General features: G+C 38.6%; 1 protein-coding gene across 5 annotated transcripts in view; it reads left to right on the plus strand.

The window, feature by feature from the left end:
- Positions 1 to 27,799, plus strand: part of SIPA1L1 (signal induced proliferation associated 1 like 1) — a 201,033-nt gene that overhangs the window by 121,037 nt on the left and 52,197 nt on the right. For all 5 annotated transcript variants that reach the window (XM_064713737.1, XM_064713734.1, XM_064713736.1 and 2 more), the window contains 4 exons: positions 9,449 to 11,269; positions 18,754 to 18,884; positions 19,516 to 19,704; positions 25,908 to 26,082. In XM_064713737.1, coding sequence (XP_064569807.1) covers positions 9,772 to 11,269; positions 18,754 to 18,884; positions 19,516 to 19,704; positions 25,908 to 26,082 — 1,993 coding nt within the window. In that variant the 5' untranslated portion in view covers positions 9,449 to 9,771. The remainder of the gene's footprint in view (positions 1 to 9,448; positions 11,270 to 18,753; positions 18,885 to 19,515; positions 19,705 to 25,907; positions 26,083 to 27,799) is intronic.

Here is a 27,799-nt window from a genome sequence, read left to right on the forward strand (position 1 = left end):
GCTGTGGAGGGTTTCACTGAGTGCATTTCAGTTTGAATATTACAGATGTTCACAATCATAGGATTTAAAAAAAAATTTGTTCAAGTTTTTGCTACAAATTACTGTCTTTCTCTAAGGTTTCTAATTGACTTCCTTTCTTGGTGCTGCACACTTGACTGGATGTGGCAGTCACTTGAAATGGAAACTGCTGTTCTTCTTGCAAGGATTGTTTGAGAATTACGTGCTCTCTTATCTGTTCAAACACGTGAACTGTAAAAAGAATCTCTTTTGCTCTCTGTAGCCCTGTGTGACTTTATAGTTTGAACTGTAATTTTCAATGTAATTATTTTGTGTTGTCTTTGTCTAAGGTTTGAATAATCTGAATACCTAAAAGATTCATGCTGCAGGGCATATTACAGGTTATTAGAGTCAAAATTTCCTGTGGAAACATACAGTCAATGTTTGTTAGGTTTAGCTTTAATTTTGTTTTCTTCATATAGCAATAGTGAATGCAGTTCATTAAGCACATTTACTAGTGTGAAGTCTTAGAATGACATGAGGGTTAATTACCACGTTTGCTAAAGTTATATTTAAGTACTTATTCTAGAGAAGCATTAGAAATATAACATTAACATCTTATGTGTAAATATATGTAGATGTATATACACAAAAATATACATGGTATATACACACAAAAGGAAATGATATATTTTAGGGGAAAATATATTAACTTTTTTTTTAATATACAGGAAGTGTAACAGATTTGAGTAATGATCTACTTGGTATTTTCACATTAGCTGATAAGGAAGCAAATTAATTTAACACTATGAGTTATTGGGAAGCTTGAAGAAATTATATTTTGTTTGATGAGATGCTCAACTGTCTTTTGAATGACTCTCATTGAGGGAGCAAATTGAGGCCTGAAATTCTAAACTGATGGAGTTTGTTCTATCCCATTGGAGACCGGGGCCAAAAAAAGCTGCATGGCAGAGGATCCCAGGGTTGAGAAGGAAGGATTGTGCAGGGGGACTGGCAACAGCACCAGCAGCTGGGCTTAGAGTGACAGGAGACTGTGTGTGACCGGCTGCTGAAGGGGCCTGGGACGTCAGCAAAGGAGTGGTGGTGGTGCAGAAATTGATGAGCACCTCTGGTGTGGGTGGTGACACCCTCTGCTTGTAATTCTGTCCAGCACTGAAGCAATACCTTTGAAGCAGGAGCAATGGTTGCAAGAGCATCTTCAGGAAGTTGCAAGAGCATCTTCATGAATGTGAAAGGTTCTCTAGGTGATTAATATAAGGGTTGTGGAAACAAAGCCTATTAATTTTAGGTAAATTTTAACTTTTGCTCTTGAAAAGCTGCTTTTGTTTCTCCCTTAAACACATGACTTAATTATCAGCCAACCTATGGAGAAATAGTGCTCTGTGGAGGTTTGAGAGCTGGACAACTTACATGAAGGCAGCAGACCAGCTCCTTGCAATCCTTTTACCAAGTAGTTTAGGGAGAAGCAACTGCAGTGATAGAATAAAGGAGTATTAATGGTCTTGAGAAAAAGATCTCAAATGGTAGCAAAATTATGAGCTTATATTTTTAAAATAATCTTTTTAACAAATTAGTGATGCAATCCAACACCTGTTACAAGAAAAATTAAATTAGTTTTGAGTTGCACTCCAAACTGGAAGTTTGGAGAGGTAGTAGGTTAAGTACCCTCTTTACCCTTCTTCCAAACTGAGGTCTCACTCAACTCTGATGTTTGTGGCATGTTATGAGACATGGTGAGGTCTGTGTTCTCGTTTGCCAAATATGGCCAGCATGAACAGAGCCAGTGGAGGCAGCTCAGAGACCACAGGCTAAATTCTGTCTTTGTACTGGTACCAAAGATATGCTGCAAGCAAATGGTGGCCACGCTGGAGGAGAAAGGGCTTGTATGGGCCTTTGTGCTATGCAAGTATGAGCAAGAGTACAAACCTCAGAAAAGGGCATCCCTGGCACGTACTGCAATTTGTAGCTCTTCCACTGAACTGTATCTAGGCCAGGAAGTATCAGCCCATTTTGGGGGAGGTTGTTTCTTAGTCTGTTTTCTCTTTGTTATTGTTATTTTGGTTTGGGACTCTTCATAGGTCAGATTGTCATAGATATTAGTCATTGATAAACTTGGACACTTATCAGTTATTCAACTTTTTATAAGAGTTCACACATCAGGAAGGGTGGTCTGTTTCTGGAACCATTACCCAGGGATGCAATATAGCAACAGCTACAAGCTGAGAAACAGAGAAGAAGCATCTTTAAAATAAGAAAAGGGAGAGTTAAAAATGAAACTGTTTTGTAGCTGGTCGAAAGTTGCTCTCTTTAGAGATGGTATCTGTGAGCTGGAATAATTTGCTCTCATATTGCCACTGATGTAACCTCGTTTCCTAGAGAGCAAGCACTCCTTCCAAAAGTAAGTTGTTATTAACAATTTTGTTCCAAGAATAGAATACAGTATAGGATATAGTAAGACTTGTAATCTGTCTTTTAGATCCTATAAATTACCTTCCAGGAAGGGGACTCTATACTTAATTAACTAGATGACTGACACTGGTACCAAAATGGACCATGAGTGTTGAAGTAGGAATGACCATGTGCAGTCCTTTTCTCAGTCTTACTTTCTGTCTCAGTTAAAAGGAGTTTTCAAGTATTTGTTTCAGCAACAGCAGCTTGTACACTTGAGAATTGTGATATCCATGTCTTGATTAATGCATATGAAATGGATGTGAAAACAGAGGATGCAGTTCTGGCTTTGAGATATTGTTGTGTTTGCTTGGTGAATAATGAGTAGGAAATCATAACAGCAAAATGTGCCGAAGTGCACAGGTGGGAGATTACTGTCCCCTGTGTTGCTATATCTATCTCAGTTTGATAGCTTTTATTATGCTTCATTTACCATCCTGTTATGTCACAAGCATTTACCACTGACTGCAGGAGATTATGATTATTGAGTGTAAGTTCATGGTCTTGTGCACAGGGAGGCCAGCTGGTTCTCTGTGCTCTGAGCCAGCTGATGCTTTACCACCATGGTTACCAGGGCTCGAAACCTGGGGGAGCAAATTGAGCTGAGTGCCACAGTGATGTGCTCGGCTCAGCACCCATTCCTAGGGACTGTGCATCCCCCGCATGTTCCACCGTGAAAGCAGAGCGAGCTTGGCTTTGTCTGGAGAGAGGCATGTACTGCAGAGTGCAGAAGCTGCTGGTAGTGACTCACAGTAGTTACTGTTACACCCTAAAATCAATGTAACCTTGCCTAGGTTCATGTGTATTTGCATCACCTAGTTCAGCACAGAATGGAGCTAAGAATAAAGCAGTGCTAAATCCCAGCAGATCAGTGCAGGTGATCATTGTGTGTACGGCAGCAGATGGCACCTGGTGTCCTCAGAGCAAAGGTTTTTTTTTCTGATGGTTAGGGTGCAAGGAAACATTCCGAGAAAAAGGCAGAAACAGAGACTTGCTGACATGTCAATCACTGACAAATTTTGTAGACTCATAAATTGGTGGAGGGAAAAGAAAGGGAGGGTGAGGGAACCTGTCTTGTCTATGCAGAGCTGACAGTTAGCACAAACTCAGGTAACACAAAGCCAGCAATTCTGCTAAGTTTGAAAAAAAGGAAACCAGTAAGTTAGTAAAATACCAAACACTATTCTTCAAATAGATTTTCAGTTTGTAAAATCTTCCTCAGAAAGATGAACCTTTTAGCTTTCCTGCAATTACAATGATGGAAGTAATCCTGGGAAGAAAAGGATAAAGTTAATAATAGGTAACCAGATAAAGTATTTCAAAAGGCTAAATTGAATTTTTCTCCTCTGATGAATTAATTTTATGCAATTAGACATTATTTTGTACATGTAATAACTTAATTGGCTGATAAATTAATATTCCCTCCTGGGGTTTGATCTGTTATAATTCAGGTAAGAATTTGTGACAAATAGATAAGCTTTCTTATATAAAATATTTTTCCTCCTTCTCATTTATTTTTCTAGCTTTAGAGGAGCTTCTAGTTTTCAGAAGCTTATACTGTTTTTCCCAGTAAAAGTTAGCAAGGATTGCTGCCAGTAATGTCTGTGTTGTTGCACTGCATTTCCTGAATTGACTGTGTTTTAGTAAACCCCACGGAACAGAGAAGATATCAGTTAGGTTTTTCACAACTGCTTGCTGTACAATGTTATTCTGATCTCCTTATCCTACAGCTTTGGTGATTTTAAAGTATCCCTGGCAATATGTGGCATTTTCCATTCCACCCTCTACTATGTTTTACTGTTTGGAGTGGAGCAGGTCCATGGTATGGAGGCTTGGCAAAAGCAAGACTTTCCTTTAAGTTGAAACTGATTCACTCATTTTCAAATTTTTCGTTTTAAAATGCCACTTTTAAAATAAGGACTGATGGTGAAGTATGAAGTCTTTCCTTTGGAACATTGAGTCATGAATAATTTGGTGCCCCCAAATCTATCTCTGTCGACATCAGACTATTTAGGATCATTAGCACCCATGATTCCAGAATCTGGAGTCTTATCATGTTCTCAGCAGATAAGAGTAATTGCTGAATCTTATCAAGTAAGACTCAGTTGTGGGCAAAGTCACTACTTTGCAGGGAAAAAGAGCATGATTCCACATAACTAAAGCTAGGAAAAGTTGTAATAGAAGGTATATGAATTGATGTGTCAGGCATGAGCTCCTGTCCTCCATTCATCTTAACCAGTAGTTGTTGAATTGTCTTCTTTGTCTAACAAGATCCAAGATAGAAACTGCCTACTATGCAGTAGTTGAGGTTTTTTTACTATCCTGAACTGGTTTGAGTGAGACAGTTCTTCTTGATCAACTACTTGTATTTGCTGCTTTGTATTCCAAAGGTCTCTAGATGAAATCTTGACTGGTAGGTCTTCATTTTTCTGGCTGTGTAACTTCAGGCATGACAAATAACAAATCAAGATCCTTGACTTCCCTTCCTTTTAAGAATGATGGAGTCTGAAAAACCATCTTGCAGTTCAGCTAGAGGGTCATTTTAACTTTTCTAAGACTGGTTTTTTCCTGCACCTAAAACTTTGGCTTTGGAGGAGACAGTAAATTGATTTTAAAAAGGTATAAGGTATAAAAGGTATAAGCAGAAGTATGAAATAGATTTGTGCTCATTTTGAGTTGAGATTAGATGCTTAGTCATCTGGTACTGGTAAAAACAAACAAAAAAATTGTTCTAAGTATCTGAGACCTATTTTGAACAGATACTTGGATTGCTTTGCTAATTATTGTATGGAATCTGATAAGCAGATAATTTGTTTTATGATGATTCTCTTAACTCTCTATTCAGGTTTTTAGTTGATATACTCAGTACTAAGTTTTCATGTACCCTTTCAGTAGTCTTTGCATTTGGTTTTCATTTTTTCTATATAGCTGTTCATCTGATTATTTTGTTGGCCTCCTGAGTGAGTTGAGATGAATTGGAAAAGTACATTTTCATGGTTATGCTAGTTTGTCCTTGCTGTATTGTTTGCATAGATATTCATAGCTCTATCTTAAGATGTATTTTTTTCTATATTGAAATGGTAACTAAGTAGGATTTGTTACTCTTCACAAATGCTGCTCTTGGCATTAGAAGAAGTAGGTACCATACTGCTGATCTTGTAATTGTAACTAATTTTAATGTATTGCATATTCTGTGTTAGCATTTTTGCTGCTTAATATTTAAGTTCTGGCAGATTTTCCTGTTCAAAATAACACCTGTTACTGGTCTTTTAAATCCAGTGAGATTTGCTCTGTGTCTGATGCTGTTGTGTTTTGCAAATAATGAATGCTAGAAAAGGTTAAAGTACAGACTGCTGTTGTTGTTTATTTTCATTAAAGCTGATAACCAGTGTTCCCAGGACCTGTGCTTTAGGAGTTTTTGATGTTATCAAATGTAATGTTTTCACTTTATTTTGATTGAAACTAATCAAACCTTTTACACCGGGCTGTTAGGTCTCGAATTAGACACCTGGGTCTAATTCGAAGGCTGGGAAGGTCTAGAGAAATAAACATGGACAGGTGGTTCCACTCTCAAAAAAAATTTGACTGAATAGTGATTTAATTAATATAGACACAGTCAATGACGGAGTTAGCTACTTCAGAGTATGATAGTAACTATTACTGTAATCATTTATGGTCTGTATTCCAACTGCTACAGCAGATGAAGGAGGACAGCTCCAAAAACCTGCAGAACTTGAAAAAACTGGTCATCAGAGTGAGACATGCATGAAGTTGAGTCAGGAACAGAGAATTTCCTTTGGAAAATGCACTGTGTGGTCATGTAACTAATGACAAAACCATGTATACAACAGGTCAAGAGTAAGTCACATAGACCACTTAGTTATATTTTTTCATGTGATTAGAGATACGTTTGTATATCCATATCCTTACTTAGGATTGTTGTCCTGAAAATTTTTAAGGGAAAACATATAATTTGGGGAGGTAGGGAGAACTGGTGGTATTTGGATGCTTATATGGTCAACACCAAGCTTGGGAGTTTTTAGAGTTGCTGTGAACTTATGCCCTGAAGTTAATGACAAACCTGTACTACTAGGTGATGTGTTTCAGTAGCAGAGCATTTGTGGGGGGAGGAGATGTATACTTTGCTTTCAGAGTTAATGTTGGTGGAAGGGGAACAGAGAGGGACAAATCTTGGCTTTCACTGCAGACTATGAAGAGCAGTTTGTGGTAGTGGATGTTTTATGTTTAAACTCCTGCATGTTTTATGCTCAACCCTCAGCTTGACTCTTCCTTTACGATCCCTTTTAGCCTGGCATTCTCCTGCCCTAAATCCTTATCAGTTTTCATTCTATTTTGCTTCTGTCCTGCCTGTAAAAGCAAGATCTGTATAGATCTTTAGGAAGTGCGGTAAAGTGTTGCCATTTCATAGAGGTTAATAGTGTTTAAACATTCTTTGATAGGCACCTTGTAAAGTAGGCACTTTGATAGGCATACTTTGAAAAGTATGGGCAGAAGATGAGGTTGTGTCCTGGCATACAGTGTTTGAGTTTTCCCTTCCTTGGTCTGATGGTGCACAAAGTTGTTTCACCAGCCTGATTAGTTCTTAGGCTTGAGAGTGTTTGAAAATTGTAAGTTACGGCTGAATACTGAATTCAGTAGTTTTTAAACAGCAGCATGGGTAGACTGCCTTTCTAAAGTTATTCTAATTAGAAAAAAACCCTGTTATTTCAGCAGTATCATTGACAGCACAGAGCTGAGTGCTGCAGCTGACACAACAGAAGGAAGGGATGCCATCTTTGAAGACACTGACAAGCTGAAGGAGCGGGTCTGTGAGAACCGAATGAGGTTCAACAGGTCTAATGCAAGGTACTGCACCTGGATCAGGGCAGTCCCAGACAGGAGTACAGACTGGGAGAGGAACTTTTTGAGAGCAGCCCTGTGGAGAAGGACATAGGGGTGCTGGTGAACAAAAGCTGTAAGAAGTCAACAATGCTGCAAGTGCAGAAATCCAACTGTATCCTGGACTCCATCAAACGCAGCCAGGCCAGGGGTGTTAGTCTCCCCTGTATTCTGTCCTTGTTAGACCCCACCTGGAGCAGTGCATCCTGGTCTGGATTCTTCACAACAAGAAACGTGAAACTGTTTAGTCCAGGTCCACAGAAAGGCCGTGAAGATAAGAGGGCTTGAGAAACTCTTAGAAGAAGACAAATTGAGAGAATTGGGATTGTTCAGTCTGGCGGAGGCTGTGAGGAGACCTTATTGCAGCATTCCAGTACTTAAAGAGACCTTTGAAAAAGATGGAGACTTTTTTACCTGAGGAAATAGTGATAGCACAAGGGAGAACAGTTTTAAACTCAAAAATTTAATATTTAAATTAAATGGTAAAAAGTTCTTTCCTGTGAGGGTGATGAGGCACTGGAACAGGCTGCCCAGAGGATTTGTGGGTGGCCCATCCCTGGAGATGTTCAAGACCTGATCTAATGGGTGGCATCCCTGCCTGTGGCAGGGGTGTTGGAACTGGATGATCTTTAAGGTCCCATCTAGCTCAAACCATTCCATGATTGTAAGACTGTAGCAGCATTACAAGGAGAAGAGCTGCATTTATGTAAATGCCTGTGCAAATACAGTCACCCTGTACCCTGGGTGACTCGCACTGTTCTTGTTACGTGTGATGCATTCAGCTTGCATTTTAAGTATTCCTTATGTGTTGAGCTTTATATTAAGAGCAGCTATTTTAAAGAAGTGCTTTATATGGCAAGTGAAATTTAAACATGCTGCCTTTGGAGGCAGTAAGTGCCCTCGCTTGGTATTTAATTAGTGTGGTGCAAAGTACTGTAGTTCTGAAACTGCAGAAAGTGCTGGTTTTCTGGGAAGCATCAGAAAGCCTTGATTTTAGACAATACTGTATTGTCAATGCTGTGCTGGTTCAGCAGCATCTCTGCACGCATTTGGCAAATATTTAAAGGACACATTTTGTGCGATTGGTTCAGCCATGAAAAATTATTAACTTCTTTGTGTTAAAGGATGTACACAGCAATGCAAGATTTTATCTTGACAATCCCATGCTTTTGTCTTCTACCAGCAAGGATGTATTTGCGGATTATGTTTTTTTAGCTCCTCAAAGGGCAGTGTACTAAAAGCTTTGTAATCACTTCTGTACTGATGAGGCATGGGAAAGCATTTAATTTCTGTGATTTTGTGAAGCTGGAATAATACAGAAGCTGTGGTAGACAAAATTTTATTAGCCAGGGAAATAAATGAAACTTTTTTCAAGTTACTTAAAAGTATGTATTTCTATTTAGCTTTAACCTTTTTATATGTTGTAAACTCTGGTCAGAGGTAATACGGGCTTTCTGGACTATGCAGCTAATGTGCAGATGAGGCTATGCAAAGCACAAAATAAATGTTGTTGACAACCATCCTCTCTAACAATTTTATGCACTTTATTCTAATTAGCTTCCCTTTTTTTTTTTTTTAAGTTAACATATCAGATATTTACATTAATGGGTAATTTGAATAGGTAGTGTTAATACCTAATGGCATCCAAAGATGTATGACTTGTAAATGGTAAATTCTTTGAAGTGATTATAAAAATTGGAGTCCTGACCTGGCTCTTATATAATTTCTCTGGGAAATGTATGCTGTATGTGTCCTTAGCTGAGAAGCTCCCTACTAGTGCTTTCTAACACTGTTCACTAACCCAGCTAAAAAGTACCACTAATCAATTCAGAAGGAAAAATTTGTATTTGTTGGAATCAGAACACAGCATTATTCTTTCAGAAGGCAACCCAAAAATGCCTAGAAAACTCGTCAACACCATGCAACACAGTGTTGCATTTTTGTGATGGTGATCAATGTGATTCAAAAACGTGTTTGCTAAAAATATTAATTATGTGTAATAATTACCTTGATAGTATCAGTTACCAAAAAAGTTCTGTATTAAGGAATTAATTATTTTCTCTCTCTTTTTTTTCTGTTCTAGGCTTAAAAGAAGTATAAGCCATTCAATTACACCTCTGATATTTTGGAGCTTGAGTGATGTTAAAACTATTTGAATGTATTGGAGCATGGCTGCTTCTTAAAATGCAGAAGTTAAAGGAAATTATTGCTTATCAAAACCTACTGAATATCTGAATTTTCGGGACATTCAGCATTTAACTGTGTCCTTAAATGTCCATGATTAAGATCTCATGCAACCATTGTATATTTTGGAGACTATTCTCCAGAAGAGAACTGTGCATTTAAAAAGCAGAAATGACTGTGGGCTTTTTTGGAACTTACTAAGGTTGAACATACTGAAAGACCATGACCAGCTTGAAGCGGTCCCAGACCGAAAGGGCTGTTGCCACTGGGGTATCAGTCGGAACAGATGGCACCTCAAAAGTCCACTCGGATGACTTCTACATGAGGCGCTTTAGGTCACAGAATGGCAGCTTAGGATCTGCAGTCATGGCACCAGTTGGACCTCCTCGCAATGAGAGCTCCCATCACGTTACCTCTACCCCTGGAGTCCCTAAAATGGGGGTCAGGGCAAGGATTGCTGATTGGCCCCCAAGGAAGGAGAACATCAAGGAGACAAGCAGATCTAGTCAAGATATTGAAACGTCAAGTTGCCTTGACAGCATGTCTTCTAAAAGCAGTCCTGGGAGTCAGGGAAGTTCTGTTAACCTGAATGCTAGTGATTCTGTCATGTTAAAGAGCATCCAGAGCACGCTTAAAAACAAGACCAGACAATCTGAGAATCTAGACTCCAGGTTTCTTACACCCGATGGCTATCCCAGCTCCCCAAGGAAAGCTCTTCGCAGAATACGACAGCGCAGCAACAGCGACATCACCATAAGTGAGCTTGATGTGGATAGTTTTGATGAATGTATTTCACCCACATTTAAATCTGGACCATCTCTGCACAGAGAGTATGGCAGCACATCTTCCATAGACAAGCAGGGAACTTCAGGGGAAAGTTTTTTTGACTTATTGAAGGGCTATAAAGATGAAAAGTCTGATCAGAGAAGCCCAGGCTCAACTAAACTCGGTGAGCTTCTGATTGCCAGTGGAAGCAAGGGTTCAGGATTCTCTCTAGATGTGATAGACGGGCCTATTACTCAAAGGGAAAACCTGAGACTGTTTAAGGAAAGGGAGAAGCCACTGAAGAGACGCTCAAAATCAGAGACAGGAGATTCATCTATTTTTCGTAAGCTGCGTAATGCCAAAGGTGAAGGGGAACTTGGGAAGTCTTCAGATCTTGAAGACAACAGGTCAGAAGATAGCATTAAGCCTTGGACTTGTCCGAAGTGTTTTGCTCATTATGATGTACAGAGTATTTTATTTGATTTAAATGAAGCAGCAATCAATAGGCATAATGTTATTAAAAGAAGGAACACAACGACAGGTGCATCTGCTGCTGCTGTAGCATCACTTGTCTCTGCACCCTTGTCCCATTCTGCAAGCTTCAATTCTCCAATGGGCAGCACTGAAGACCTGAATTCAAAAGGAAGTCTTAATATGGACCAGGGGGATGATAAAAGCAATGAACTAGTGATGAGTTGTCCTTATTTTCGTAATGAGATTGGTGGGGAAGGGGAAAGGAAGATCAGCCTTTCCAAATCTAATTCAGGTTCCTTCAGTGGGTGTGAAAGTGCCTCATTTGAGTCGACTCTGAGTTCTCATTGCACAAATGCTGGAGTTGCAGTTCTGGAAGTTCCCAAGGAGAATCTGATTTTACATCTAGACAGAGTGAAAAGATACATCGTTGAACATGTGGACCTTGGTGCATATTATTATCGAAAATTCTTCTACCAGAAAGGTAGGTAAATTGTATTTCTCCTTGAGCTTTAAGAATGACTTTTTGTTTTCTGAACATGCAAAATCCAGTTGATACTTAATAGTATTTGCAAGAATTAGGGATTTCTTCAATGGTGTATTTTACTGATGGTGTGTGCTATATCTAGTAGTCTTTCAGAGTGTTGGAGTATAAGAATGTTGAGGATTTTATTTGCTGATAGTTATGGTAACAATGGCTACAAAATATGAATGTCTTGAAACACGGCTTTGGGTATCCATAGGAGTGGGCAGGGGTTGGCACTTGAAAGATTGAAACAAGAAAATCCTAAAATACGAGAACTTTCTTCCCACTGTGCCAGGAGTTCATTTACTGAGGATTTAATGGAATGTGCATCTTAGATGGGTAGCATTTACAATAATCTTTGGACATACTAATTAACTTAATAATCAGTTTCAAAATTTTTCAAAATGAATAATACAGAAATGAAGATATGTACAGATATAACTTTATGTACACACACAAATACCTGTGTTTCAATGCCAACAATATATCTGAAAAACCAGAGTGCAGTTCTCTTATCACATGGTTCTGCCCTGAAACCAAGTATTATCATTTCCATTGGATGTGTATGGGAGGGACAAAAAAAGCCCAAAGCAACAGATCAAGGCCTTTTGACGTATAGAAAAGAGCATGCCCCAAACATTACCCAGATACTCCCCCTCTCTGTCCCCCCAGTCAAAATAATACTGGCACTTGAGGTACAGATCTCCCTCTCATGATTCTGCAAATGATCAAAAAAGATTGCAGACCAAAGTCCTTTAAAAGAGTTCAGTCTGCGGGACTGTGTTGTACTTCCTGATTGATAGAACTGTTCTGATGACTGACCTGGAGAGTGCTTGCTCCTTACCTTTCAATGATCAGGGTTGGTTTCTTCTCTTCAGTGAATGCAGTTCAAAAGAGCTTGTTTCTCACATATAAAAGTAACAGGGATGCCTGGTTAGAATTAAATTGATGGTCTTAAAAAGAAAAAGCTTATGCTTCTTAACTGCATGTTATTGCTAATGATCTCATTTCCCATTTTTCTCTTGCCTTCAAAATATGTCCATCTCTCACTCTTCCTCCCTGCATTGCCCATTGTTTAGGTGGCTCTTGTTACTCTTTCTGTAGTCTCCTCTTTCTGCATTCTTTCTAGGGCTGAGAGGTAGCCTTTGCTCCATGTTTTTGGAGTGCTGATCCATATCCTTTGGAGACATAGGAGTTAGGAAAAATAATGGCTTCCTGGGAAAAGTAAGCTAGATGTGTGATACAGGATAAGGTATGTTTAGAGGGGTGAGCCTGAGATTTGTGACCTTTGGGATTGTCTTCCTCTCTGTCTCTCTCTGGAACAATTTGATTCCTTATCAGTCTAGTGAGTTTTGCAATCAGCAACTAAAGTTTCATGTTACAGCTGACCTGATTTACAGCATTTCAGCCCTAAGAGGGGTAGACATTATTCCTCCCCCTTCCTTACTTACGTACTGGTTCTCTTGTTTTCAGAGAACTTGATAAACCAGTTGAGTTTACTGAACAAGCAAGCAGAATTCTTGCCATCACAATAAATTTGGAGTTTACTGCTTGACTGTTTCTCTCCAATTCTGGTGAGGGATATTATTATTTCCTTGCAGTCAGAGAAGTGCCAAAGCCATATGGCCAGGTAAGGGATGGAAGTGAACAGCAGAGGAGGAAGGAGGTGTGAGTGAAATTTCAGCCCTTAGGCAAAACCAGTTTATTGGTTTGCCTTCTCCTTAAGGGAAGCCACACCATCATGCTACTACAGTTCCAGTCACCATTACATTTCCATTATTTTTTAGATGTAATTAGGAAGAATTGATAAAATCTACATAATCTAGTCCTAAGGGTACTGGTGAGGGGCAGCCAGATATAAAAACATGTGTTATGGAGTAGGATTGGATGGGGAGAAGAAGCTGTGATTTTTTTTTTTCCTTAAGCAGTAAAACGGGTTTTAAATTCACTTTTGTGTTCAGTCCAGCAGAGTCCAAACCAGGGGTGTTGTTTCTTCCAGCAATTTTTATCTTAAAATAGAAGCCTCATTAGATACCCCAAACCCCAGTTTTCTACAAGTACAGAATATATTTTGTTGACCACCCAGAGTATCATCATTCCCTGAACAAACTTTGGACTAAGCTGATGAAGTGGGATAGTGATAAAATCTGAAGCAGCATCATGGGGAAAAAAAATCTAGGAAGCCAGTTGTAACTGAATTTTTAATGTAACATGAAGCAAGTAATGATGCAGAAATTTTTTTGCTGGAAGAAGAGGTTGGATTTTTATGATGTTATGAATGGAACAGATAGTGCCAAAAGACAAGTTTCAGTAGGATCAGCTCATCAAGTCAGTAGGCTTTGTGTAATTTTATAGTCTTGAAAGTATTCTTACATGAATTCTGATTTGACAACAATACCTTTTAAAGATCTCAAACCAGGCAAATGTTATGGACTTGGAGAACATCTAGTAACCTTAGAGCTTGCAAAGAATAAAAAAAAGTGTTCCAGAGAATTGTAAGCTGAGTTGGTTTTCATTCCAACTGGAAATAACAAAGAAGGTAATTTGGAACTATATCAATAAAGAACTGCCAGTTAAAAATCATCAATGATGCCCATCAGCATGATTTCATGAAAAATGTCTTGTCACATGAAAGAAAACAAAATACAGTTAATCTTGTGTCTTAAAAAAAAAAAAGTTGAAAGACATTGAATTCATGTAGGTCCTTTTAATTTCTTCAGGGTGATTTGGTGAAATGCTCATGGTAACTTGTCTGAAGTCTTTAATTATATGAAATCAATATCTCATTTTTTACAGGTACTGTTACTTAGATTATAGATCCATCTCAAGTTTTAGCAATGTATGGAGGAAGGATGAGTGAGCTTCCAGTATTACTAACATGGTCCAAATTCATTCAAATATTTTAATCTAGTTAGTGTAAAATACTTGCATGTGACATTTATGGATGAGTCTTTGTATAAGTTTAATGAATGCAAATGGATGAGTTTTTGTATGTAAAGGTAATTGGTCCCTCTACAAAGTAGTGGAATTGATAAACAGTATTCTGGCCTGGTGTCCAGACTTCTAAATGTGAAAATACTGGTGGAGACAGTTTAGTGGAGGTAAGACAAATTACACTTGGAAAAAGATATTGGGAAGAGAACTTTATAATGGCAGGCGGAATTCAGTTTCTCCACTTTATATCTGAACTAATTTTGCAGACTCCCTTTGTACTCAGTAGAGAGAAATGAACCTTGCAGGATCTTATGAATTTCAGTCACTTTTCTCAATTCACTAACAGAAGCTCATGCACAACTAACTCACATGGAAATGTTTATTTTTATAGGAAATGAATGCTCCTCTTATGATGCACAAAATGTATTTACAAGGTGGTTAAATAATGGTATGTTTTAAAAGGTGTATTTAATAGAAGGTCTTAACTAAAAGTTTGAAGTCTTGACATTTATAAGTTAAGCTTGTGCATAAAAAAAGAGGGAGAGGATGAAGCCAGCGCAAGAGCCAATTTGTGAAAGTTGCAGATGTGTTTATTAAAGACTTATTTACAATCAATGTTAAAATCACACAGAGAGAAAAATTTGTTTCCATCAGCTTGTCCGAGTGCAGTTCAGGAAAGAGATCATGTCACTCCAGAGGAGCAGTCTGTTTGCTCTGTTGCCATAATTGGTCTGGGAGTCAGTTCTCATGGAAAGAACCAAGAGCATCTGGTTTGCTTCCATCCTTCTCATGCAGTAGTTGCTAATGTTGCCATTTAGGACAAATGTTAGTTACTGGCTTAGAATGAAAGACTTGACTGGGAAGTAAATAGTTTCCCGAACTGGTTTTATAACAAATGAGCTGTTGGTTGGCTTTCCTTTAACTGTTGTCAGCCAGTAAAAATACCCTTTTCCCTAATGCTTTTAATTGCTGCATATTCTATCCAAGAGTTGGTGCCTTTCAAGTATGTGGCTGGACTTGCAGAGCCCCCAGAATGCTGCCTGCCCTTTTGTCTCCAGAGAAGTACTGGGCAGGGTTTTCCAGTACTGTAAATGCTGAGCTAGGATTAGAGGAAAATACTTGATATTGTGAGTTTCATTCAGAAGAGAAATGTATGGGGTTTTTATTTCTAGTCCAATTACACAGAATATCATTTGGACATGATGTATAAAGGGAAATATGATGAAAGCACAAAAGAACTTTTTCAGTTAAAATAAAGTGCATTTACTTGGATTTCCATTGCAGAGGAAACTCAAAAATATCTGCCAAGAAAATAAGTATTTTACCTTTGGTTCTTCCACAGAAAGTATCTTTTGACTTACATGATAGATATTTAACTATTTTTAAAAGTATGTATTTTTTTTATTGACCAGCTACAATCAAATCATAATTTTTTTTTCAGTGTGGATTTATAAGTTAATTTATGGCTGCTGCTAGTTATCCTGATTGTCTCTTAATTAAATGATTTTTCAACAGTTGTTTAGATTAAATGTCAAGCTTGAGAAATGTTGTTTCCAATTAGCTTCTGTGTGGTGTGGAGAAATAAGCTGTCTTCTATGGTATTCATGTTTGACATCAAGTTCCTGAATTATAATTGTGACATATTTTCCCAATAAAACAACTAATTAGCTCCCTTTACACTGCATATTAAGCTTTTTGCACTTTTATCCTGCTGCTGCTTTTCCTGCAGTGGAGAGAGAAAATTTTTGGATGTAAGGAGATTCAAATTTTAAGGGAAAATCAGGTGGAAGTACAAGAAAGTGTACCAGAAGGAAAAGCAGTCAGGTACAGGGATATATATTGTAGCTTGCAGAATGAATACAGATATGGGGTTTAGGGGAGGAGGAAGAATTAAGATAAAGAATGAACAACCCAGTAGTAAATATAGAGTAGAGGAGAGGGCAAAGGATGTGCAAAGGAGAGCAAGAAAGAGACTGCCCAGTACAGATTGAAGGAAAAGAGAATAGAAGACATTTCTTCTTAGCAGAGAAGTGTGGAGTTCCACACTACTTCATGCATTTTTCCAAAGCAATAGAAGCTAATTAAAAAGCTTAATCAAATGATACAGAATTGTGTATGTATTTTGTATATGTGTATGCAGTTTCAAGCATTCCTCTTGCCACCCTCCTTAAATATGTTTTCAAGATGTAGAATAATTTCTCCTGAGAAAATTTTCTATCTGAATTGCAGGCTAGAGTGATTGCAGGGAACACAAGTTTTACCATCTGTGTGACTGTCAATACACTAAACTAATGAATTGTTTGGACCCTTCTAGTATGCATGACCTCCATATCTTTTTTCTTTAAGCTTTTCAATCATAAAAGCAAAGTCACATCACTGTTTTTAAGTCACTAAGTAGTTTAGTGTGGAGAAGTCCAAGTTACCTCAGGTTTTGGAAGCTGCATAATATACTGATTCAAAAATTAGTCTAACTTTCTCCAAGACTGTGCTGCTTCTGCATTGACCTTGTCTGCCATAAACTGTTTGGTGAGCTATAAACATCCTGACGAAAAACCAAACCAGGTAATGCAGGAGAAGGAGAGGCTATGGTGCTAGTAAGATAGTTTGAAATTTTGAACAACTGATCATCTCTGGCATTTACAGGCCTCATATTTGTGGGCTAGTATGAAAATGTAATTAGAGTTATATAGATAATCTAATTTGTTACTAATTTTCCCACTCACAGGTCAGCCACCCAAAGTTAAATGACAGTATTTACAGAATATTCCAAGACATACTGAAAGAATTTTGAATTTTAATTACCTTTGTTTAAAGTATTGGCTTTTCATAACTGGCAGACGAATTTGGTAGAAAGCAAGTCTTTAGTGCTGCAAGCAAGTCTCTAATGCTGTCTTGCATGCTCTGAAATCTTAAACAGAAGACCCTGAGTGAAGGATAATAAAATACCAGACACTGGGGACTTGACTAGATCCCCCAAGCGCTTAAAGTGCTGAACAGCTGTGTGAAAGCACTTAGTATGTTGGAGGGAGATTTTGTAAGAACCAGTAACTATAAGTTTTAAAAGAATTAGAATAAAAAATGAGGCTCCTAATTTTTTAACTGTATTATTAATTGGAAAAATGATTGCCATTCATTTGAGATGAGAGTGTATTTCAATATCTGTTTTTATTATCTTTAAAGATGCAGTTCTTGATGATGTTAAAATACTTTACATTTTCTTTCTGTAGTAGAATAGCTCATATTGGACTGCTCGTAAAGTTCTTACTTAAAATGGTTGTTTTAAGAATGACAAGTAATCTATATGTAGTAAAGGCAATATGGTTACATTTCCTGCTAGGGCAGTTACATAATTTCTTTATATCAATGAATTTCACATTTCTTTGAATTGCTGTATTTTCAGGTGGTAATAACTTTCTATTTTTGTGTATGTATAAAATCATTACTATATGCAGCTTACGGAGACTGATTACATGGTGCTTACTTTTCTTGCACAATGCTTGACTCCAATTTTTCTACTTTTCTCTTACCTTTTCTTTTAGGGAATATATGTTTAAATTCAAGAGCCACTTAAGATATTTGCAGCTTTGTTTATATGTTGCTGCATTAATGGTGATATACCTCTGTCAAGATAGTTTGTAATGCTCAAAAAGTTCTACAGAAGAGCCTTCAACATCAGTCTCTAAAATTGTTGAGCTTTGATTTTTGTAAATGTGCTTTTCTAACTTTTTTCATGTAAAGCTTGGCTTTACACGTCTATAGTTAGACAAATGTAAAAATGTGTTTCAAAGAATCTGGTGTTCAGCTAGTGAGTGATTTTACCACTCTTGTATTCTCCTCTCTGCTGGCTTCCCCACTGGACTGCTTTTCAACTGAACTCTCAGCACTTTAAGGGTTGTTGCATACTTCACTGTTCAGTATTTATGCTAGTAATTTTATTCTTGTGCTTTATTTTTCTGTGGTGCTATAATTTGATATTTTTACTGTGAACAAGCCTTTAACTTCTTTTTCAGCTTCATCAGTTTTTCCCATTTTATAACTGAGTAACGTGTGGAAAAAGCAAAAAGCAGTCAAACAAAAAGAAATAATTTACATCATTTGCTAAGTACAGTTGTTTGACATTTCTATTTTAAACATAGGTTTTTGAGTCTCCCGCTTTGGTGCATTTAGCTTCCTTCTCTTTGTTTTTAAGGGGGGAAATTGGTAGTGCTTATTTAGTTCAACATGAACTAAACAGATGGCAATATAAAAACTGATGCAAGAGGTGTATCCTGTTTTGAGCCTATTTAAGCAGATATGCCATGTTGAATTTCAGCCTTTTTGTAGCTATAATTGGAGCTCACAAGAGAAGTGAAGCACAAGAATGACATCCTGGTACCACTTGAAGACATGCTCTTATTGGCTTCATGGAGCTGGCACTTTATTTCCAGTGTAACAATCAAGCATGGAAATATAGCTGAAGTGTAAGAAGTAAGACGGACTTCTATTTTTTTTTTTCTCTTATATACAAGAACACTGGAACTATTTTGGGGCAGATGAGAACTTGGGTCCAGTAGCTGTGAGTATAAGAAGAGAGAAGCCTGAGGAAATCAAAGAAAATGGACCTCAGTACAACTACCGGATCATATTCAGAACCAGTGAGGTAAGCAGTCCAGGGGGATAGTGAAAGAAAATAGGAGTGAGAAGGCAAAACCAGGTCCAGTATGTGGGGTGTGTGTGCTTTTCAGCATTGGTAATAGATTTCTGTACAATCTGGGAACCTCCTGACAGAATCATGCTACATGTTTATCTGGCAGAGAATATGTGTGAGTTATTCCATAACATCCAGTACAGAGGAAATGCTGAAGGTTGTTTTGGTTAAATTTTCAGAAACTGACAGAAGATAAGTTTCTAGCTAATATATTAGCTAGAAGCAAGCCAAGAGGAGGGAAATTGCCTTCTTCACTTTTATGTATGGTAGTGGGTAGACCTGAGAAATGTACTTTTTACTTTTAAATGCTCTATAGTATAAAAATACTGTAGTAACACTGATTTTTCCCAGTAGTAGTTTCCTGTAAAACTTAAATCTGATTAATTATATTAAATACTCTGATTACTGTTACCAGTGAGTGGAATTTTTGTGTATCAATGTTGGTCTCATGCTAACAGAAATTCCTTAATGTCCTTGATCTCTACTGAGAATTGGAAAAATACTATGTCTGGTTGCGCTGCTAATGCTGGTCAATCTCAGTGCATAACTCAGTATATGGGCTGTTTTTCCTTTGTATGCACAGCTCATGACATTAAGAGGCTCCGTGCTGGAAGATGCTATCCCTTCTACTGCAAAGCATTGCACAGCCAGGGGACTTCCCCTAAAAGAAGTGCTGGAGTATGTGGTTCCAGAGCTGAATATCCATTGTCTAAGGCTGGCCTTCAACACCCCAAAAGTCACAGAACAGCTCATGAAGCTTGATGAGCAAGGGGTAAGTGCAGAGTTACAGAATTAAACAAAGGATCTTACTCTGTCAAATTATTGCCATGAGTTGCAAAATGGTCTTTTAGGTTTATATGATTAAAGTCTGTTGAAATCTCTCATTTAAAGTAAAACTTGTCATCTGTAGGGAGAGTTATATTTTATTTATTTCCCCCAACTTTTGCAGAATATTTGGGATGTATGAAATCAAGTTCATTTCTCTGGGTAGCCTAAAGTTTTAGATTAATGTTATGGCAGTTGTAAATTTAAATTTCCTTTAAAAGAGAGTAGAGCGTGGTTTTTCAAAGACTGTGGGAAGGAGGGAGTTCTGTTTTTATTATTGCTATTGTACTAAGAAGAGAAGTCTCTCATGGTGCTAAATGTTTCACTGTAATACTGCACTGGCTAAACCATGACCAGGGTGCTGCCTGTCTTGTTTTGTTTGTTGGTGTTCTTTTTTTCTTTCCCCTAGAACAAACTACATAGCAAAATATTCTAAGGCTTTCTTCATGTGAATAATTTTCAATGAGGTGGTAGTCTCCTTGTGTTTTAAAGATGGGACAGCACTACAGCTTTGACTTAGAAAAATGGAAGTCCATGACTCAAGTGAATTTTATGGTTATAAACTTCCGTAGTGACATTTTATAGCTGTGTGCATGCCTCAGTCCTCACTGGCAACCTCTCTTCCCATGCCTCTTGAGTGTGTGGACCCAGGCTGGGGACTGGGTCCCTCTCACTGCAGAGATTATGTTCAGGGCCACCTGATGAACTGAACGTAGGTAATGGGATTTGGATTAATGGGATGCATCCCAGAGTCCTCAGGGAATTGGCTTACGGAGTTGCCAAGCCACTCTCCATGGCATTTGAAAAGTGACAGAAGTCAGGGGAAATCCCAGGAAACTGGAAGAGGGGAAACACTGTACCCATGTTTAAAAAGGGTAGAAAGGAAGGTTCCCTGGGAGTCATCACCCTGTCAGCCTCCCCTCTGTGCCTGGGAAGGTCATGGAACAGTTCCTCCTAGAAGCTCTGCTAAGGCACGTGGAGGACTGGGAGGTGGGTTTGAGACAGCCAGCACAGCTTCAGCAAGGGCAAATCCTGCCTGACCAACCCAGTGGCCTTCCAAGATGGAGTAATTACATCAGTGGACAAGGGAGAGGTTATGGATATTGTTCTTCTAGACTTCTGTAAAGCCTTGCACATGGTCCCCCACTACATCCTTCTCTATGAATTGGAGAAAGATGGATTTGATGAGTGGACTGTTAGATGGATAAGGAACTGGTTGGATGGTCACATCCAAAGGGTAATGGTCAATGGCTGATAGTAACAGTGGACATCAGGGACAAGTGCTGTATCTCAGGTGCATAGTGGGATTTAATATCTTCATTAATGACATTGCTGAGGGTGCACTTAATCTAATTAGGAAGCTCAGTGGTGCAGTTGCCATGCTTGAATGATGGGATGCTACTCAGAGGGATGTGGACAAGCTCAGCAAGTGGCCACATGGGAATCTCAGGAGGTTTATGATGACCAAGGGCAAGGTCCTGCACCTGGATTCTGCACCTCTGGTATTCACAGGCTGGAGACTGAACAGATTGAGAGCAGCTCTGCCCAGAGGGACTTGGGGGTGCTGCTGGCTGAGAGGCTGAACATGAACCAGCCATGGGCACTGCCAGCCCAGAGAGCCAAACGTGTCCTGGGCTGCACCCAGAGCAGCGTGGGCAGCAGGGCCAGGGAGGGGATTCTGCCCCTCTGCTCTGCTCTGCTGAGAGCCACTGCAGGGCTGCATCAGCTCTGGGGGTCAGCACAGGAGGGACAAGGGCCTGTTGGAATGAGTCCAGAGGAGGCCACCAAGATGATTAGAGGGACAGAGCACCTCTACTGTGAGGAAAGGCCGAGAGCACTGGGATTGTTCACCCTGTAAGAGAAGGCTTGGGGTGACCTGACTGTGGCCTTCCAGTACCTGAAGGAAGCCTGTAAGAAAGTGGGAGAGGGACTTTTTACAAGGGCACAGAATGACAGGACAAGGGGAAATAACTAAAAACTGAAAGAGAGTAGGGTCAGAGTAGGTATTGAGAGGATGTTCTTTGCTGTGAGGGTGGTGAGAGCTGGAACAGGTTGCCCGAAGAAGCTGTGGGTGCCCCATTACTGGAGTTGTTCAAGGCCAGGTTGGATGTACTCAAGGCTCTGAGTATCTTGGTCTAGTGAGAGGTGTCCCTGCCCATGGCAGGGGGATTGGAGCTGGATGATCTTTAAGGTCCCCTTCCAACCCAAACCCCTCTATGATTTTATGGCATCTAAGAAAACTGCGAGGTTAAATTATCCTTAGTTCATATCCTGTATGTTATTAAGCTCCCATAGTATGGCTTTCTAATACTTAAACTTTTGAAAATCATTAAGGGCAAGTGATAGTTGAATTTTTATTATGTTCTTCAAAGTATTTTGTTTTTGTGGTAATGAAACAGTTTGACACTTCTAGCAAAAAAGATAAGTACACTCTGTACTAATTAGAAGCTGCATTTTTTCAATTCTAAGCTAACAAAAATTGGGTAGCAGCTGCTCTACTAATTAAGTGCACAGAATGTTGATCGCTTCTTCTTGCTGAGTGCCACACTGTTTCATTACAGCATGAGCAGGTGCCTGTTTGATATAGCACATAAAATGTTTTGTAAATTTAAGAGTTAAGACTATAAAGTCACCTTTAGCCTGACTTAGCCACTAAATTTCACACAGGAGTCCCTTCACTGAGCCAAATGTGTACACATTGGTTTTCATTAGAATAAGATGTCTTTTTTTATATTTGAGCAAGGTCTTAAAGCAGTTGCTTGTTTTCATGTTTAAGAATTTACACTTCTTTATTTAAATTTATCTGCCTTCAGCTTTAAGACTTCTGATATTTTTCCCTGCTACATTTTTAAAAGTCATTTTGGTGTGAGATTTTTTTTCCAGCAAAGGTTTTTGTATGCAGTGATTATATCGTCTGTTGGTCTTGTTTATGATAAACTAAACAGATTGCACTTTTCAAGTCTTTCACTGCAACATATTTTCTCTGCATTTCATATCACTCTTATGGCTGAGCTCTGTCTCTTCTACTCTTTCAATATCTGCATATGTCATTCAGTGCTAGAATGGGAATATTTTTCTTGCCCTAGTTTTGTACTGGTGGTGTCTGTGAAAGTTGCTCGTTCCTTACTTCCTCTTAGATTGCTAGAGTGGTAACATCTGCTGTTCATACATATGGTCCACACTGCTTGTCACCTAGCTGTTCTTTTATTGGATTTATTAAAATGCATTCATTTGAATAGTTCTGTGTTAAACAGCAATCCAGTCATTTCCTAGGGCTGCACTGCCTTCTTTGCTAATCATCTTCTACTAATCTTTGTCATGAGTGCAGAGCTCATGGTAGGTTACTTTGTTTGCTTCCAAATATGATTTTAAAATTTTAATATTAGGGCAATTACTGATTTATTTCAGTTGAAATAAATCTTTATGGCAATTCCTCATTCACACAAATACTGTGAAATGTCACTTGGTTCTTAATATAATTCCTGCTTCATAATAGAAACTTGCTGACTGATTAAATCCAAGCTATACTTTTTGCTGTCTTTACTGGGTGCTAGATAAATACTTAAAGTGCACTTTTCCCGTGTATATAAATATGTAAATACTTTCAGATTATTAAAATGAAGATGTTACTTTGACAGTTTTACCACAACAGAATTCATGCTTCAACTTCTTTTTTAGCTTTTTCTTGTAGTTAATACACTTCTAAGGACTAGGTTTATCAGAAGGTTTAATAATGGGGACTGTATGTTGTTCTCCAGATCTGCTCTTTTTGATCCAGAAATGCCAACTTGTGTTGTCCTTAAGGAAACTTTTTTCCCCCAAAAAATTAGCAAATCTAAGAACACAGCTAGAAGGCATATCCTGCTCTTTGCATAGTCCTTGTTTAGTTGACATTTTCAAAGCAATAAAGCACGGTTGTTTGCTTGCTCATTGGTGCTGCAGATCCCATTTATATTTATGCCCTTGAAAATACTTCCTTCACCTGAAGCTGAAGCTTAAATAGTGCAAGTGTGCTTCATGAGAATAATTTTCTTTGCCCTAACTTCTTTAAGTGAAATTACTAGAAGGTATTGTAGTTTGCAGTACAGCTAAGGTGTTGTGGTTGCATTAAGCACTTGCATCCATCCTGTTTCTGTGGGACTGGAGAAGGCCCATCTGAGCAGCAGATGCCTGAATGGTCCAAGACAGGACCTGCCACTGATGGTATGGAAAGTGATGGCAGTTGTTTGGCAGGAATGGCAGCAGTGCCACCTCTCACCAGCCTTCCTCCCTCACCACGTGTCAGCAGGAGGCACTGGAGCAGATTGCCAAGCTGGGCATGTCCCATCCCTCAAAGTGTTAGAAGTCAAGTTGGATGTGAATTTGAGGAAGTCTGGTGTAGTAGACCAGACCTGGTCTAGTAGAAAGTGTCCCTGCTGCCCGTGTCAGGACTTTAGGAACTGGATGATCCTTAAGATCTCTTCCAACCCAAACCAGTTCATGATTTTGTGCTGTACTTGAGTTTTGTCATAAGGAATTTGGACATGTTTAGAAGGCATGAGTCAGTGTGTCAGCTGATAAAATAAGGGATATTCTGCAGTGGGGAAAAGAAAAAGCAGCCTAGAACTGTGACTTATATAATGACTTCTTCAGCAGGAGTAAATAAGCCAGGTTATCCTTACTCTTCTTTTCCCCTCCTTGTTTTCCTGCTGCTAATACGTTAATCCCCATCATCATTCATCCATGGTAGTAAAGGAGGAGTACAGTAAAGCAGCAATATACTGAGTTTTTAAATTTTAAAATTTGCTTTCTTTAGAGGCAGGCTAGAACCCCTTCTGAGGGCCTTTAAATTATCCCACCATAAATATAATAGGTAAAAATTAGTGAATTTCAGTTTCATTATGTGTCCACATCATCCTAGCAAGTTCAAAATCCTTTGCCTCATGGCTTGGGATAGAATCTGCTGAGAGCAAATTAGAGTATATTTAGATAACTTTGCTCCCAGTGCATTTGCATATAACTGTTTTCACTTCCCACTAATCTGTAGTCCAAACTTGTGAATTGCATACCAGTTGTGATAGATTTTCTTACAATTTCATTCTGGCATATGTGGTTAGTGTTTATTTGATATAGAGCCTCTCCAAAAATTCATGTGTGGGAGGAAAGATCATTTACTGGACAATAAGGATGCATTTCTATTGGATGAATTACATGCACAAAATCCAAGGCTCTCCCTTGTTCTCCTTCAGTCAGAGTTCCTGCCTGTGAAATTGGTTTTGGAGACAGCAATAAATGGCTGTGGATGCTGCTTTCTTCCCTTCTGTGACTTGTCTATCTGTAGTCCAGATGTAAATGATGCCAGTGTACTCCTTTTTGTGTGTGTGTGTATCAATTTGGAATTGGTAGAAACAATTTGCTTTGAGGAATCACAATTACAGTTGGGTAAAAAATTACTTTATTTACATCTTTAGCTTCTGCTATATTAGGAACATCAACTACCAAATTAGAGGGAAAATGGAAATGAAAAGCACAAGTGTATTTGAAGATCTATGCTAGTAAATAGTACGTTCAAGGTATGACCAGCATTTTTCAGTTTAGCTGGTTTTTTTGTTATTATCATCCTATTTAAATCAGGGAGGGCCAACTGAATGCCATGAAGTGTTTCATCGTTGCAAACAGATGAATGTGCTAACAGGTGAGTAATTTGTCTTTGAAATGAGAGAGACTTCATTTGGTCACTTGTTTAAGAAGCAAGCACATGATATGCCCTACCCTTCTGCATGGAAGGCTTAGCATAGGATGGCAGCCATGGTAGCAGTCAGTGAGTGCCAAGTTCCTGGCATTTCTCAGCCAATGCTTCCCATGTGGCTCAGTGCTGGACATTCATTTGCAAGCTGTGGTGTTGTCCTCCTGGAAATAAGCAACATTCATGTTTGTTTCACTTCAGAAAGCATTTTGACATCTTCAGATTAAATCTGCCATCATTGAGGCAGTTACAGTAGAAAACAATGGGAGTATTTGGAACTAGACTAACTTTTGAAATTAGACTGAATATTAGGTATTTTTTCATTTGTGAATTATGGGTTATGAAAATGGGGGAAGTTAATTAAGTGCCTAAGTTGCTTTATCACTTGGTATACACATAAAATTTTTATCTTTTTCCTTTTGCAGTTAAGTTACCAGCTTAAGGTGGGTATCATGTACTGCAAAGCTGGGCAAAGCACAGAAGAGGAAATGTACAACAATGAATCAGCAGGTCCAGCCTTTGAGGAGTTTCTTCAGCTCTTGGGAGAGCGAGTTCGACTCAAGGGATTTGACAAGTACCGTGCTCAGCTGGATACAAAAAGTAAGACTTTTTCATTCTTTTTTCCCCCTTAAGTGAATAAAACGCTTGGTATGGTTGCTAACTGCCTTTTTGAGGAGTTCTTAAAAATAACATCTTAGTTGTAGGAAGGCGGTTGCTTAATATAAGTGAAAGCAGAGCACATATGTAATTTAACTGTACTCTCATATGGTCTCTCAACTCCGATAATAATTTGATTTTTGCACTGATTTGGTATGAAATTATCAATAAAGCTACAACAAGAAACTAGTAATTATGGAACAGTTATTGATCTTGCAAATCTATCATCAGTGTATTTTCTTAAAGGTAATCAATACAGCTGGTATGTCTTTTCTTTTTAAAATTATGCACTTATAGACTGTGTCCAAAATGTTCCGCGAACCCGTCTATGTCACTCTACCTTGAAAAATTGATATACTGCTTTTCTGATGTCTGTTGCATGCGGTTTTTCTTCTAGGTAGTTTTGTCTTAGTCATTCTGTCAAATGTATTCCTCCCTCTGTGCTTTTTCTTTTTTGAGTTATGGAAATGAACAGGATTTGGCAGCTATGTTATCAGCTCTAACTGTACAACATATTGCAACAAAATGCAGTGGTAAGATGATCTTGGGTGACCATAACTATAAAAGAAACTCCCTGCATTTGGAATCAGTCTTGTGAAATACCTGTTTATCAGCTAGCACATGCTGCATTCAATTTGTAGATCTGTTTGAATTACTTGGGGAAATTTTGTCTTGTGTTCCTTTTCTTTGAGTACTGCAGCTACAGTTCCTATGGAGATCTTTTGCTATTTGGCTTACTTGTAGCAAAGGAAATGAAATGAGTTTGATTCATGAAACCTGAAAAGCATTAATCAGCTTTAGTGCAGCAGAAGCTGTGGCCTTGTCATGGGTCTTCTGGCACAAATAGAGTACCTTGCTGCGCTTTAATGCTCCATCATTCTATATTCTGTCCTTAATTCCTACAGCAATTGCATTGCCATCTCCTCAGGCTCTTCTTGACCGGTCTAATCATCAATCGTCAGAGGGTTCTAAAGCCTCCTTTGGTTTTAAACCTGAATTAATACCTATTTTGCAGGTATTAACATTGAGCCTGCTTTTTTTTACTTGCAATACCCATATTCCCTCTGTTGTAGTTCCTCCCTTGAGAGCATTTCACAGACACAAGGAACAGTTTGGGTTGGAAGGGACCTAAAAGATATCTCATTTCAACCCCCCAACCGTGGGCAGGGACACCTTCCACTAGAGCAGGTTGCTGAAAGATCCATCCAGCCTGGCCTTGAGCACTTCCAGGGATGGGACATTCACAGCTTCTCTGGGCAGCCTGTTCCACTGCCTCACCACCCTCACAGTGAAAAATTTATTCCCAATATCTAATATAAACCTGACCTTCTTCAGTTTAAAATCATTCCCTCTTGTCCCATTGCAACATGTCCTTGGGAGAAGTCTCATCAGCTCTCTTGTAGGAAATACTTAAAATTCTCAAGGTGAGTTTTCCTTTTGAGCAGCTCTGAACTGTAATTTAATTGGTTATAAAGATGAGCTAGGTCAAAAATGAAATGGGTGTGGAAAACAGAGAAAACATTTATGTACCTTCTGATTTTATATTGTGACTTTGTATCTTTCAGTTGTTAAAGCAAGATCCTCTTTTCCCTTTCTTCCCAGTTAGTTAAGATATGAAAAAAAGGAAAATAACCCATATTTTGGTGTCAGTCCACACACA

This window comes from Zonotrichia leucophrys, chromosome 5 (assembly GCF_028769735.1).
Source record: "Zonotrichia leucophrys gambelii isolate GWCS_2022_RI chromosome 5, RI_Zleu_2.0, whole genome shotgun sequence".
Lineage (NCBI taxonomy): Eukaryota > Metazoa > Chordata > Aves > Passeriformes > Passerellidae > Zonotrichia > Zonotrichia leucophrys.